Raw genomic sequence first — 16,872 nt, 5'->3', positions numbered from 1 at the left:
CTCCTCACAAGCTGTGTCAATCCTGCCCTGAATCTCTGGACATATTCTCTTTGCCTCCAGCACCTGTGCTGTCTGGCTCAGCACAGATCCCACCTCCACTGGGGTGGCGTCCCTCATTACCCTGGATGAGGTGTCCCTTCCATCTTGGGTTAAACTCTATCAGTCTTTACGCTTTACAGCGGTTGTCCATTCTCTTATTTCCCTCTCCTACTTACGTGGTGTGCTTTAGGGGTAAAAGCGGTGTTTCTTCATCACTTTGTACCCACAACACAAAGCAATGTTTGAAACATAGTTGGTGGTCAGTGTTTGCTGAATAAAATCCTAAGTTAATGTACTAACATAGCAAATCACTTGATATGACCTTCCTTCAACATGCAAACATTTACTTCTAATTTAGCTTCTGGGAGCCAAAAGTGATCAGTGTTGATGGGTGCTTTAAGAGGGAGTCATAAACTTGTTATTTCGCAACACGTATACTTCCTGTATCTTTGCTTACAGCATTCCGGCAGAAGGCATGACATTGGACTGTGCTCTAAATCTAGATGTCTATTTGAAAAAGCAGTGGAATGAAAAAGTGACGCAGGAAGAAAGCAAGAGTAAAAGCTGAAACAAGGTTGAAGAAAAGTCGAATTTTTGTCCAGAAACAAGGAAGGCAAACCACACATCTTCTGGCTCCCAAGGACCCTTTACAAGAATGATGCTGCTGAAAAAAACAAAAAAAGTCATCTCAGGGAGGATGACTCTTAAGTTTTCAAAAGTCATAAATGGCTCATAAGATCAAACCTGAAATTCAATGACATAATCTTAGGACAAATTTATGTAATTATGAGTAAAACTGTCAATCTGATGTATCTCAGAAAACCCATGGCGCAAAACTTTAGATAGGACAGAATTTTTCCAGTGATGATCTTTTCACCTAATTTCCTTTTGTTCATCTGCAATAATAATAACAATCAAGATGTAATTTTAAAAGGATCATTACTTTCCCTGTGCATGAGATTAGTCAATTGAGGGTCAATTTTACATCTATACTTCTAAAAGAATGTTTTCAATAGCAACATTCAGCAGATAAGTAAGTAGCAAACCAGCAGATAAGTAAGTCCCAAAGCACCTCACGAGTAAGGACACTATGTCACAGTGCATCTCCATCTAACAAGTTGTTCGTTCACCATAGATGCTCTGAACATCTACTGTAGTACATAAGTGTCCAAGAAGAAGAGGACACAGGGCTTGCTCTCAAAGAGTTTCTTTCTCTGTACTTCCCACAGCATGTTTCAAACTGATTCACTGAGCACGGATTCATCCCACCTCGACTCACCATGGGTTGTTTTTTGTTTTTAACATCTTTCTTCAATAGACGGAAAGCTTCTTGGCGACACAGAGTAAATCATATTCATCTCTGAATATGGAAGCACCTAAAAGTTAGTATCTTCAACATAAAGGTTTGATAGACCCTTGCTGAATTAATTTGAAAAAATTAACCTGATTACTCTCTGTAATCATTTAAGATTACATAGTATCAAGCATCACTTTTCTTGGTTGCCCAGCAAATTGATATACTTGAAGTTTGTGTAGCCTTGACAGATGCTTTTGGAGCCACGAACTGACTAACCAAACAAACAAAATTGAAAAACAAACTAATGAAAATGCAGCCCACTTCTCCTTCCTGTTTGAGGACTGTAATGTCTTATTACTGTACCATTATGTGATGCTGTCCTCCATGTGACTGTCTTCAATAAAATTTCTCAGTTTACTCCTGTTCATGATATGATGCAATGAAAACAATAGATATGTAAAATTCTGTCCTTAGATTTTTTTTTTTTTGGTTCCAGACAGTATGAAGTCTTTTTGTCCCACCTTCAAAAAGCCAATCTAAGGTCCCCTTTCAACCGAAGGTGAAAACTTCACTGAAGAAATAAAAAGGACTGATATACTAGAACCTCAAAATGATGTGCCACCTGGGATGGGGAAATACTACATGATCTTGGTAATCTGGAGCAGGGGGAGAGGCAAGCAACACGGATTCAACTATCATGCTACAAAGCCAAACAACAGATCTTATTTGCAACTTTTGAATTGGATTACCCCAAAAGGTCTGTGTCAGGAGGCCCTTCTGTGGCTGGTGCCCTGGAGCCAAATATGGCAGTTTATGTGATGGTGATGGCCAGCTAAGGAGGGATGTTACCTTGGTAAATTATGACAACTGGGCAGTAAGGATTACTAAAGCCAGCATAAATTTAGAGGGTTTGTTCATGTGCCAACTCTGTGAATTACAGATGTATGTATTCATAAAATGTCTTCCATCATCAGAGATTGTAGAAGTTTTTCACGCATACAGTCTTCACTGAAATAGCATCTGTTATCAGAACTCCCGCTCACTGCATGTATAGTATGACAGCCAATCACTTTGTAACCTCAAAGGCCTAGTCCTCTTGACAGATATACCTCTTAGTTTCCAAGTCAGCAGGGCACCCACTGCAAAGCTATCACAGGGCCATCACTTCTCAGTCACTCGTGCTTACCAGCCTGAAGCCATAGCCCATGGTGTCAGTGCTGATATTTATTTTCTTCTTTGAAGCAGCAATGGGATTATTTGCCTATCTTTTACACAAGGATTCTCTTCAGCATTTGCCGGGTATCCTTGATCTTTTCCATAAGAGCCAGGCCAGGGAAGGGAGCTGGACGAGGCTTCGAGTCTGTCACTAGGGACTGATGGCACTTCAAACCCTCTTTCTTGAATGCAGCCTCCTTTTGTAGTGGATATGTCTCAGAAGCTGCCTGTGCCTATGGCATCAGAACTCACATCCATACATATGCTTGACCGAAAAGCACCATTTTGGAGGTCTGACGCTGACTGCTTCAATACAGATTTTAATTTTTTTAATATTTATTTATTTTATTTGGTTGTGCCAGGTCTTAGTTGCAGCTCGAGGGCTCCTTAGTTGTGGCATGTGAACTCTTAGTTGTGGCATGCATGTGGGATCCAGTTCCCTGACCAGGGATCGAACCCGGGCCCCCTGCACTGGGAGTGTGGAGTCTTAACCACTGTGCCACCAGGGAAGTCCCGTCAATAGAGATTTTATTCACTGGTCCTTCTGGCATCTCAAATCCCTCTTATTCCACAAACATAAATGGAAAACAGCCTAACCAAAAGACAGGGTATCCAGTGACCACTTCAGAGGACTGGAGATGATAGTTGAGTAACTTGTACTAGTTATAAGGCCCTGGGCAATGAACAAAGTGTATAAAATTTTTACTTATAACTACATGCTGACTCTGCAGACCAATGATTAGCAAAAAACTTATTCTCCGAATAGTCTCAACATAGAGTGATTCCCTCATGCTTTCTTTAGAATTTCTGTTTTCAATCTACTGAGATGAAAGTATTTCCCCCAATGTTACAAACATGTCTTGTTCTTGAAAGTATACCCTTTGCACATTGCCAGATGGTAGATAATAATGTTAATTTAGGATGGGCTTGATGGCACCAGTAAAAATGGTCTTGATATAGTTGTTGCATTTATATAGTATTCGTGATTATAAAAAAGACCAGCTGTCCCTCACAGGGAAGTTCCTGCCCCCAAATTTAGGGCAATCACTAAATGACCTAATGGAGTAAATATCGAAAAGAGCTTGGATTTGTATTTCTATTGGTACAAATTGCCCCAAGGCTGAAACAATTTGTCTTTTGATCAAGAGTGAAAATGTTGGGCATTTTTTATTTTTCAGCTTTCCAAATGTTAGAGTTGTTTATAGATAAAACTAAGCATTTCCATTCTTATCAAGTATCTACACATACGTCCTATGAGATCTAAAATTAATTTTAATAACAGACCATAACACTTTTGGTGCGGGGCAAAAGACTGGCCTTTTATGCTCTCATTTTAACTGACATTTTATATATGGTTTTCCATTTGAACAAAACGGATTGAGAACAGAGGTGAAGTTCAGGAGTGGTCACCTTAGCTCTTTATAATGGTTAATAGTTACTGAATTCTTACTGTGTGACCCACACTGTTCTAAACATTTACCATGGATTAACTGCTTTAATCCTCACAACAAATTCCCAGCTGTGTGATCCTGGGCAAGTTACTTAGGCTTTCTAAGCCTAGATTCCATTTCCAGAGAAAGAAATGGAAGCTTCGAAGGTTGAGTGATTTGCTGAAGTTCACTCAGCCAGTGGAAGGCAGAGCTGGGACTTGATCTCAGCAGGCTGGCACCAGGGCTAGTCCTCTTCCCCACCAACAGGACTGCCTTTGGCATCCTCAGGGATCACTAACTAGAGACAGAACTAGACACTCCCAAAGGAAATGCTCACAAAATTAGCACTCACGTTCCTATTCACTTGCTCTGTGAGGTTCTTCTAAAATTGAAATGGGCAAACGATAATGAATAAGAAACGCATGAATTCTTTTCCCCATTACCACCCTAATCTTTGAGACTTAAGCTTTCAACCTAGGTGGCCTATAAACTTCTTTGAAAGGCAATCCGAAGCTTGTAACAACTTTCTCAATGGCTTTGAAAAGAAGGTTCTGATGACTTAATGATCTTAAAAAACATTTCTGTCTTTATAGGTAATGTATGACTGAAAAAAAAAAAGAAGATAAATCTCAAATTAAATGACCACCATACATCAAATCCCCTTTGTGACTAAAGAAATCAGGTACACGTTGAAGATGGAAAGCCATATTTTGAAGATGGTTTCAGAAAGATAAGCAAATATAGATATGCCCAGTTCTTAAGGAATAATTTTAAAAGAATCTTAAAAGACAATTTGGCATTACTGAAATTCTGCACCACGGCTCCAGCCCGCCTAATTCATGCCTTTGTAAGAGGAGTGAGAGAGGGAGAGAAAGTCACTTCAGCAAGGCTTAGGTTTATGAAAAACACATGGGCTTTTAAAGCCAGCTAAACCTGAATTTGCATCTCAGTTCTACAGTTTTCAAGGAATGTGGTCTTGAAAGTTACTTAAATTCACAAGCCTCAGTTTCTGCGTCTGCTAAAATGGAATAACGACCTCCTTGCAAAGACACTGTAAGGGTTATAGGTAATGTGTGCAATGTGCTTGGCACATGGTAGGTTCTCAACAAACTGTAGCTGATAATAACAACAAGAACAGTGTTAATAAAAACAATAAAAAATACTGCCAACAGCAGAGACCAGTGGAAGTATGTTGATGGTTAAGCGCATGGGCCAGGGGTCAGACCACCCCAGCTTTTATCCTGGCTTTCCTTTCCTTGTAGAATTCACATCTTATTGAACAAAGACTGTTCTCAGTTTATCTCTTTGCTCTCATACCATAACATCTCCATAGCTTTACTTGATATCTTAGGCTCTTCACTTCAGCAAATTACTTAACTCTTCTCTGTACCAGTTACCACAGCTGTAAAATGGGGCTAATAATAGTATCTACCGCATATGCTTGTGGTGAGAATAAATGAGTCCATCCACACAGAGCTTAGAATCACGTCTGACCCGGACACATTATAAGAACTCAATGTTAGCTGTTGCTGCTGCTGTTTTTTTAGTTATTGTGTGAAGGACACTCGAAAAACCAACACCAACCACCTGGATAAAAACTGCCCACCCATAATGTTGGTTAACAAATTGAAACTAGAAGAGCATGAAAACTCCTGAGGCTGGCAAGACAGCATTTCAGACTAATGGCTGGAATAATATAAGATCAGGGAAAAAATCAAAATTAGACTGCAGTTTACAAGGAGGTGTGTCCAGTTAACTGGTAATCCTGCTAAGAATCCAGGGTTGCCAAAGGGCTTCACTGTAAAAGGACTTTGTAAATGTTACTTTTAAAAGTCAAAGCAAACAAAAAAGTGGAGGAGAATAAGAATGAGGCAAAGGGAATACAGGTTGCCTTCCTCCTTTCCTCAGAACATGTTGTGTTTTTTTCCCCCATGCTTTACCATATTTCTAAATCCTTTTTGCAAAGGTCAGAAAAGCAGCACTAATCCCATTGTGTCACTTCCCAACATACTACTTAAAAAAATTCAGCTACCTAGCAAATGTAATAAAGAAGGATTGCTGTACTCATAAAACATCCAAGAAACAGCTACCAAACCAGAGCATTCCGATTTGCAAAGATAACATATAATCCTGCTGCTTTGGGTGTGGCTCGATGGCGAGGGATGGTGAGGCTGGGATTCAAAGTGCTGTCTCCAGCATCTCATGGATTAGGATGATGACATCTGAACCAGGGTAAAGAACAGGGCACCCCCATTGCTGTCTGTACTCCAAGCCCTCTGAAGCACCCACTTCCTAACACAGGGGCAGAAAATGGGACAAGAACTGGGTCAAGGTCCTTTGGGTCTCCAGAAAAAGCAGCAGGGATGAACTGGAAAGAGCCCATTTTATGGTACGGGGTGAGGAAGAAGAGGCATGTTTTTAATAGTCTTGTGTGGTTGCAGCTCACTCCTCAAGCAACAGTAACCAGCAGCCACTTCATTCTATTTCTACTGTAAATGACACTGGCCTAAGCCAAGTCTGTACCAAAACACCCTCCAGAATTCAGCTGGGGTTAGGTCATCTGCAGTCTATTGACAACTGCTGAACTCAAAACCCCTAACGAGGCGTCTCAGCAACAGTATGTGTCCTGCCACTAATGAGGCTCTTTTTCCATGAATAATGAATAAGAACATCATCTCTGTTGCCAGGTACAAACATAAACAAAGCTCAACACAAGGGCCTTGGTATGGTGAGTTTGTCCATTTGCAACAAAGGAATTTTGCAAAGTGAGAGCCAAGTTTTAGTGGAGGGTGGGACAAGCTCTTGTAACGAACAATGTGAACATATGTTATCAGAATCTAATAAATCAGCTTTTGGTTGTTGTGGAACCGAGGCTGTGCAATGGAATAGAGAGAGACAACAGAAAGCTCCAAATGAGTTCATTTCTTTATTTTACACTCAGTCTCGTAACACAAAGCTGATGATTTCTGTAATGAGCCAAAATCTTCATGAAAGGAGCCTTAGGAGATTTGAGATCCCAAAGGCTCTATTGGTTAGATCTTTTCTTAAGCCTGATGTATCAGGCTGAGGGCAGGTCGGCGCTGGGGATGAGAACACTGGAACCTTGCTATGACACTGATGGCTACGGGGTGGCATGTGGAAAAGTGCATGGCCACTTGAACCCATGTGCTGGGTTCTGCTGGTACTAAAAGGCCTGTAGTGTATGAGCATTTTGCCTCTAAGGTAGTTTCCTGGCTTAGACTCCCAAGGTCATCCCAACAGAGATTCCACATATAAACAGAGAACAAAAGTAAGCTGACATGAAGGCCAAACAGTCTTTATTTTGTTTACTATAAAGTGCGCCACAAATACTTTTTTCTCTTGCTAAAATCAGTTCCATACTAGGTAGCATATATCTTGTTACACAGGGTGCTCATGTTTGCACAGGCCAAGTGATGCCATCACTGGCTGACGGTTTTTAGTTTCCATCAGTTTGAGCAAGAATTAACAATAAAACAAAACCAAAACGGTCTCACGATGCCTCAGTTCCCCCAGCTGCAGGGGGTAACAACTCTAACCTATTTCAGAGATTCCTTATGAGGAACTGTATGTCAAAAATAAGACTCAAATAGTATAGTTTGCCCTATATGTTTGATGAATATTTTGACCTGAATAATTCTTTTTTTATTTTTATAAATTAATTTTATTTATTTATTTATTTTTGGCTGTGTTGGGTCTTCGTTGCTGCGCGCGTGCTTTCTCTACTTGAGGCGAGCGGGGGCTACTCTTTGTTGCGGTGCGCGGACTTCTCATGCCATGGCTTCTCTTGTTGCGGAGCACAGGCTCTAGGCGCGCGGGCTTCAGTAGTTGTGGCTCGCGGTCTCTAGAGCACAGGCTCAGTAGTTGTGGCGCACGGGCTTAGTGACTCCGCGGCATGTGGGATCTTCCCGGACGAGGGCTCAAACCCGTGTCCCCTGCATTGGCAGGCAGATTCTTAACCAGTGCGCCACCAGGGAAGTCCCCCTGAATAATTCTTCAAATGCACTAAAGATGCTTACTTAAGAAAGAATATTTTATAAACAATGATCATAAGTAATCACTCCCTAATATCCATTTTATAAGCAAATATATTTATTTTCGGGAGAGAGTTAATGAAATATGGCAGAATAGTATGAAATTCTGCAGAGATTCCAGAAGCTAAGTCATGGCAGGTAATTATGCAGAAATTTTTTGTACAATTAATCAAATAGTAAATTCACAGACAATGGCAATATGAGCAGAAGATTTTTCAAATATCTAGGAGATGCCAGCTTATTTTTCTGGTTTATTAAGAAGAGGTAAAATGTTATTCTGTGCTCATGGGTGAGTAACCAGAATGGCAAAGGGACCGCAACGCCTCTCATATGAAGAAATGGGGGTTATTCTGCTAATGAGGAGAAGACCTGGGATGAAAGGGCCACGATCTTATCTTCAAATGTTACTGAACTGTCACAAGGTTTGTAGCAAGAGCTACCAGCTGTTCTATTGCTTCGAAGGATCAACATAACCAACAGGTAGTGGTCACAGTCAGCCGATGAGGGGTCACAGCAGGAGCTCAAACAGTCAGTGCTGTTCCAACAAGGTACATGCCGCCTGCAGAGGTTCTGAGTGATTCCTGACCACGGAAATCAGGTGGAAATTCTCTAAGAGGATAGTTATCAAAGTGCTGTGCTATAAAAATGATCCTTCTGATCTAATCATTAAAATACATCAAGAAGAGAGGAAATACTCAAGTAGATAAAAGTACCCAAGGACTTACCATCATACTTTGCTAAGACTGCCTGAACATCAGCATATGCTTGTAGTTCCAGAAGGGCTTCTAAAAGGTTTTCATGGATGTTGAACATGCTCAGGAGAGGGAACTCCTTCATTAACTAGGAAAGAAGAAACCAAGGAATAATTAATATATGTATCTTATCTTTTTAAAGTATAACTAATACTGTTATATTTATACATTATATACAAAAGTATAATGTAATTTTTAGAAGTATAATTAATACTGAATGATAAGCATTCATATCAATTATTATGTTGTAAAGCATTAAATGCTTAAATTTTTTTCCTGCTATTTTGGAAAAATGGCAACTTTGAATTTGTGAGAAAGTAAGGTGGGAGAAATTCCAAAAGTGAGGAGTTTTTATGAACACTGAGGAACATGCTGAGAGGTAGTACTGAATAATGTTAAAATGCCTTAAAGGCCAAATAAAGTGAAGCCTGAAAACTATCTCATAGGTGTTAACAGCTAGCAGTTTTGGATGGAAGCCAGAGGGCAGAAGAAGAAACAAAAGGCGCTACTCTTTTGAGCAGCCTGGTGACCAAGTTAAGGAGAAAAAGTAGGAAAATAACTAGAAGGTGATATGTGTTGAGAAAATTTGTAGGTAGTGACAGGGAATGGTGGTAAAAGAAGAGGATGTTCAGGAGTTCCTGCCTGGCGGTCTCAATAAAACAGAAGTCAAGATTATTTTCTGAGACTGAGGGAACAGGTGGCAGGGAGGAAATAGGAAGACAGCGGTGAAAGTGTAGAACAGTCAAGGATCGCAGAGGCCGTCTTGGGGCCCTAACAGACTGGAGACCATGAATTTACAGAGGCTATAATTGGCACTGTTGTCAGGTTTCAGCTAACGGTGCTCAGCAGCCCAGGTACGGTGGCAAAGACGTCAAATGATGAGGTTGAGCCTGGGAAGACTGTATTAGATTCAATGAAAAGTCAAGAAGAGAACTGGCTAGAATGGTGAAAGAATGATTAAAGGAATGGCCTCAGGTTCTGGATAGCACGGGGAGGAAGAGAGGTCCAAAGAGAGTTAAAAGATATAATAATGAATTTCACTGGAAAACAAAGAGAAAGAAGACAGGACCAAGAATTTCAGAGTAAAATCTTATCTTCAAGAAAAATAAATCTCACCTTAAGAAAAAGGTAACCAGGTTCTTTATAAAGCAAAGACACACACACACACGCCTATTTATATATATGTGTGTGTGTATGTATTGATGTATACGTATATATCCTCTATTTAATCTCCTAAATGGGTAACTGTTTTCCATTATAACACAATGACCTCTAAAATAGTGATACCTCTTTTTTTGATGTCAACATATTTAAAGCAATTGTGCTGAGAGAAATAATACTCAAAAATAGGCTAATTTACTGTTAAGCAAGAAACCAGTGGATACATTGCATTGACTATCCACTTCTTCCAAGTTATAAAATCTTTGCCATATTGTTTTGTTTTTTTAAAGCCAAGAACATTTAGCATATCTCTAAAAATAAGTAACTTTCTGCAGCTCCAAAGCATCATATTACCAACGAATAACACCTATCAAAATGATTATGTCTTCAATAAGCCTGTCTGAACCCCCTAGAGACAGCCTGCATTATTTTCATTGCTAGTAAAGTAAGTGAATAAGGCTGTATCACACATTGTTGATGTTCTGTAACCAATAAAAGTATTTCTTGTTCTGGTTCACTTTGATTCTGGCTGACATCACCTTTTGATTTTTTTTTCCCTTTATAATTAGTGCTTGTTAGAATTAAATCTCTCTGTCATTCAGCATTTGGCAACACAATAAAGACATTCTCTAACCTGCAACATTTAAACATTTACCATTTTCAACCAATTCTTCAGGTAAAGGTCAGACTTCAAGGACACAAGTCATATTCTGTAATTTAAAAACTGCAACTCCAAATATTAGTATGCTGAAGCTTAAAAACTGAGAGGGGAGTCTGATTAAAATCCAATGAGACTATGAGCAAACATGGAGGTCTTGGCTTGTTTAAACAGAACTTGAAGTAAGATGCTAGGAGTTTGGGCAGCAATGCTTTCGCTGGAAGCTTGGACAGAGTATACCATGTCCAAAAAAATAATCACCAATAAAAGGATTTTAAACATGGCAAATAGCAAATGTTGGAGAGGTAATCAAAGTCATATGACAATTTGGAAATCTAGCTTTGCTTCTTGACTATAAACAAGAAGAAAAAGTGAACCTTCTGCTGCCGCATCTCACTCCAGCTCTCACCTGGCCCTCTCCAGCCCTTCACAACAAGCTCTCTTAGAAAAAAGCCATGAATGTTCTACCCCCGCAGCTCCCTTCAGTCCTCACTGCAAGCTACAATCTGGCTTCCAGCCCCACAATTCCTCTGAATCTGTTCATTCCACATTTCCAGGTGACTTAAATTGCTCCTGTGGACGCCCTCCAGTCCTTTTCTTGCTTGACCTCTGCAACATTTGACAGTTTGATGACTTTTTCCTTGAAACTCTTGTCTCTCTTGGCTTCCTCAACACCATTCTCTTCTGGTTTTCTTCGTACTTATCTTCTAGCTCCTTCTCTAGTTTCCCCCTTGTCTGCTACTTAGGAGTAGGTTGTCTCCCTGGTTATGCCCCAAGTACCCTTCACATAAACACCTTCATCTCTAGGGTACTTTTGTGTCCAGGGTCTCAATACCACCATCTTTGTGGGGATGGCTCCCACATCCTCACATCCTCACATCCTGCTCTGACCTCTCTCCTAAGCCATTACATCAACTTATAAACTATCCCCCTGACAGTTTTACCCGATCCATCTAATACTGGGCTCATAAATTTCTCCTCCCCACGCCAACCCTTCAAACTTGTTTTTCCCCCGTAGTACTTCCTATTTCGGAGAAGAACCATTAAGCCCCACTAACCTCTTCGCCCTACCCACAATAGCCACCTTAGAGGTCCCTAAACCCCTGAATTCATATGTAAAAAATGCTGGTAGTTTTCATCAGGTTCGAAGAAAGCTCTGTCATGCAAACAAATACATAAACATAAAACAAGCAAACACTTTAAGAATCACTATCATTTCCTCTTTTCTCTGACCTTGCTGCCAATAATTTAGTTTATGCCCTTACACTTGGCCTAAATTGCTCAAATAGCATTTTTCCTCTGCTTGCTTCTAGATCACCTTTTTCCAATCCACCCTTCACATTACTGTCATAACGGCTTTTCAAATAAACACACTTGAGTCCATCTCAAGCCTGCTTAAAAGGCAACCACTGACGTGGCTGGACGTATCCTAAGGAAATAGGCAGATGTGACTATAAATTTAAAAACAAGATTGTCTTTCACGACATTATTTATAGTAGTGAAAAATGCAAGCAACTTAAAACTTTATCTATTATGAGACATTTATGTAAAATAAGATATAGTCATCTATTGGGCTATGATATACAGTCATTAGTAGCTAAATTCTCAAATAATTATTAATGGCATGGCCTTGGAAATGCAGACACATGACATTACATTAGAAAAAGTAAGATACAAACCAAATAACACAATAAGATCAAGCTTTTCTTTTGTATCTATGCATAGAAACATACTTGGTTGGAAACAACAAAATGTTTACTAGTAGTTATTTCTGGTTAGTGAGATTAAAGGTGATTTTTATTTCTTCCTTCATATTTACCATACGTTGTAATATTTTTAAAAGGAGTATGTGTACATTCTATAAATGGGGGTGGAAAAACTGTTTTTGAGAATATTGACTTCTCTGAGAACTATGAAACATTGATAAAGGAAATTGAAGATGATTCAAAGAAATGGAAAGCTATCCCTTGCTCTTGGATTGAAAGAATTCATACTGTTAAAATGGGCACACTACCCAAAGCAATCTACAGTTTTAACGTGATCCTTATCAAATTACCCATGACATTCTTCACAGAACTAGAACAAATAATCCTAAAATTTATATGGAACCACAAAAGATCCGGAATTGCCAAAGCAATCCTGAGGAAAAAGAACAAAGCTGGAGGCATAACCTTCCCAGACTTCAGACAATACTACAGAGCTACAGTAATCAAAATAGCATGGTACTGGCACAAAAACAGACATATTGATCAATGGAACAGAACAGAGAGCCCAGAAATAAACCCACACACCTATGATCAATTAATCTTTGACAAAGGAGGCAAGAATATACAATGGGGAAAAGACAGTCTCTTCAGCAAGTGGTGTTGGGAAAGCTGGACAGCCACATGTAAATCAATGAAGTTAGAACACACCCTCACACCATACACAAAAATGAACTCAAAATGGCTTAAAGACTTGAATATAAGACATGATACCATAAAACTCCTAAAAGAGAACATAGGCAAAACCTTCTCTGACATAAATTGTAGTAATGTTTTCTTAGGTCAGTCTCCCAAGGGAATAGAAATAAAAGCAAAAATTTTAAAATGGGACCTAATTAAACTTAAAAGCTTTTGCACAGCAAAGGAAACCATCAAGAAAACAAAAAGACAACCTATGGAATGGGAGAAAATATTTGCAAATGGTGCAACTGACAAGGGCTTAATTTCCAAAATATACAAACAGCTCGTACAGCTCAATATCAAAAAAACCCAAACAACCCAATCAAAAAATGGGCCGAAGGCCTAAACAGACATTTCTCCAAAGAAGACATACAGATGGCCAACAGGCACATGAAAAAATGCTCAACACTGCTAATTATGAGAGAAATGCAAATCAAAACTACAATAAGGTATCACCTCACACCACTCAGAATGGCCATCATCAAAAAGTCTACAAATAATAAATGCTGGAGAGGGTATGGAGAAAAGGGAACCCTCCTACACTGTTGGTGAGAATGTAAATTGGTGCAGCCACTACGGAGAACAGTATGGAGGTTCCTTCAAAAACTAAAAATAGCGTTACTGATATGATCCAGCAATCCCACTCCTGGGCATATATCTGGAAAAGATGAAAACTCGAATTCAAAAAAATACATGCACCCCAATGTTCACAGCAGCACTATTTACAATGGCCAAGACATGCAAGCAACTTAAGCGTCCATTGGCAAATGAGTGGATAAAGACTATGTGGTATATATGCAATGGAATATTACTCAGCCATAAAAAAGAATGAAATAATATCATTTGCAGCAACATGGACAGACCTAGAGATTATCATACTAAGTGAAGTAAGTCAAACAGAGAAAGACAGATATCATATGATATCACTTATACGTGGAACCTAAAAAAAATGATAGAAATGAACTTATTTACAAAACAGACTCATAGAAAACAAACTTATGGTTACCAAAGGGGAAAAGGGGGAGTAGGGATAAATTAGGAGTTTGGGACTAACAGATACACACTACTATATATGAAACAGATAAACAACAAGGACCTACTGTATAGCACAGGGTACTATATTCAATATCTTGTAATAACCTATAATGGAAAAGAATCTGAAAAAGAATATATATATGTGTGTGTATATATATATATATATATATGTATATATGTATATATATATGTGTATATATATATATATATATATATATATATATGTATATGTATTAACTAAATCACTTTGCTGTACACCTGAAACTAACACAATATTATAAATCAACTATACTTCAATAAAAAGGGAGAAGAAAGAACAAAAAAGAATACTGACTTCTCATCAAATTTAGGATATAAAGTCCTTAGCATGGCAAACACAGCCCCTTGTGACCAGTCCCTGTCTACCGGCCAGCCTCACTTCTAGCCATTTACTAGACACACACCACATCTCGCCATAGAATGGCTTTCAGTTCTTTAAACAAGCCACATTCACTCATATTTCTACCTGTGTGCTCCCTCTCCCTGGGTGCTCTTCCTTCGGCCTCCTGGGTCAATCTGGCCAGGTCCTCAACTTCCAGGAACCCTTACCTGCCCGCCCCTGACTCCTGACCTCTTATCCTCCATCTGCCAGGTTAGGTACTCCTGCCCCAAACTCCCAGAGTCCTTGTCACAATGGTCTGCTGGTCCATCTTCCCCATGAGCCTGGGAAGAGTGTGAGAGCAGGAACTCTGTCTTATCACTAGGTTCTTGGTCACTGACTGACCCATCGTCGGTGCTCAACACATATTTGATGAATGGAAGGCTTTTTAAAGGCTTTTAACAGTACTCTTCCTTTGGGGTACATGTCATATGTGTGCTCTCACTGGCCTGCTTCAGGCCCTGGGGTCACATATCCCTGAACATGTTCCTCTACCATTTAAAATCTTCCAATGACTTTCAGTATCTGTACCTTAGAAAAGGTATAGCTAGAACCCATAAGCTTTGACTCAATGTAAGGAAGAATTTTCTTATACTTAGAGCTGTCTGAAAATGAATAGATGGTCTACAAAGTCTCCATCAGTGGAACTTCATAGAGAGAGAGGATGGTCACCGGACAGGGATGCTCAAGGAAAGACAGAGGACCTTTTAAGTCCTCTAATTCCAAGGAAAAGCATCCCAGCTCCTAAGCATAACTTTCAGGCCCTCCCTCAGCTCAGTGCCAGATGCCTCTTGCCTCCTCCCCATCTTCTACAGATTAAACTCTAGCCTAGTCGGATCAGACTATTATACACCATCCCCAGAATTCTTTCTACAGTTCCTAGACACTGTGTTTTTGCTCAAACTGTTCTTACCACCTGGAATACCTTTTCGCTTCATTTACAAGGCAGCCTGTCAAAATCACCCCACCCTCCAAAGCCCAGATCAAATGCCACCTCCTAAAGTCACAGCATCATAGAAAGTGAGAGCCAGAAGAGCTCGTGGAGATCATCCAAACAACCTCCTCAGTTTACAGACAGCTCCCTCCCACCCCCGCCCCACCAAACAACAATGAAGGCTGCAAATTTAAGTCATTCAGCCAAGTTAGTGCCGGGATTATGATTCAAATCAGTACTGATTCCAAATTTCAACACATCAGAACACTGTCTCTGGCCTGCCAAGTCTAGGAGAACTAAACCATTTTGCTTATGCTTCTCTGCTATAACACTTACCTATCTGCTTGGTATTGTGTTTGCATGAATACATGAAGACAGCTATATTACAGAGCAAAGGGCCCTCTATATTTGGAGTTATTCATGAGTTTAAATCTCACTTCTACCACTTACTACCTGTGTGACTTTGTACACATTACATAACCTCTCTGAGCCTTGGTTTTTGTATCTCCTGGGTCTCAGCCCATATGGCATCTTCCCAGACTCTCTCTACCACCTATCTGATGTCCTCACTGCACTCACATCACCATTTTCCATTGCTTCTATCACATTCTGAAATCGTCTTATTTATTTACTTATGTAGCTGAATATTAGATAATTTAAAAAGCAAAACAGTAAACGGAGTGACAGTAGGTAATACTATAATTTCACAGGTCAGCAAATTTTTTCTGTATAGAGCCAGAGAGCAAATACTTTGGGCTTTGCGAGCCATATGGTCTCTGTTGTGACTACTCAGTTTTGACATTACAGCATGAAAGCGGCCATGGACAGTACATAAATGAATGAGTGAGGCTAGGTTCCAACAAAACTTAACCCACAAAAACAGGCAGGAGACCAGATTCGGCTGTAGGCCTTAAATTGCCAGTCCCTGGTTAACTGGAATAAGTTTCAAAAAACAAAAGGTCTTCATAAAATGAGTTTTATAGTGGTATTACATTTGAAAAACATAGCATCTCACACACACAGCTGGTTCGGCAGACTGTAGTAAAATGGAAAAAGGCCTACTCTACAACCCAATACTTCCTCTTCCAGCTCTGTTTCCTAGAGCCCGTTCATACATATTTCTGAGGATTCGCATACTGGGATATTCACACAGGATGAGGAGCACTGTCATAAATAGTAGAATGGATAGATCAAATGAGGTTTACTCATGACAAAATGCTATTCAGCAGGCAAAAGGAATGAGTTAAGCTTAATATATCTTAATGTAGACAAACATCAAGCAGTTTTGAGTTCTCTAGAAATACTCTAGAGAAACAGACTGGAGAATATAACATTTAATTAAATTTTTTAAGGCGCACAAAACAATTCTACATATTGTTTATGGGTATATTTTATGGAAATATATGAAAGCAAACTGAAAAAACAAAGTTGCTGGTA

At 39.5% G+C, this 16,872-nt stretch overlaps 1 protein-coding gene across 6 annotated transcripts in view; it reads right to left on the bottom strand.

Moving 5' to 3' along the window:
- Positions 1 to 16,872, bottom strand: part of ST7 (suppression of tumorigenicity 7) — a 260,658-nt gene that overhangs the window by 45,910 nt on the left and 197,876 nt on the right. For all 6 annotated transcript variants that reach the window (XM_068549353.1, XM_068549349.1, XM_068549351.1 and 3 more), the window contains one exon: positions 8,759 to 8,873. In XM_068549353.1, the coding sequence (XP_068405454.1) occupies positions 8,759 to 8,873 (115 nt within the window). The remainder of the gene's footprint in view (positions 1 to 8,758; positions 8,874 to 16,872) is intronic.

This window comes from Eschrichtius robustus, chromosome 8 (assembly GCF_028021215.1).
Source record: "Eschrichtius robustus isolate mEscRob2 chromosome 8, mEscRob2.pri, whole genome shotgun sequence".
NCBI lineage: Eukaryota > Metazoa > Chordata > Mammalia > Artiodactyla > Eschrichtiidae > Eschrichtius > Eschrichtius robustus.
The sequence above is the reverse complement of the archived record's forward strand: the minus strand, read 5'-3'. Positions and strand labels throughout refer to the sequence as shown.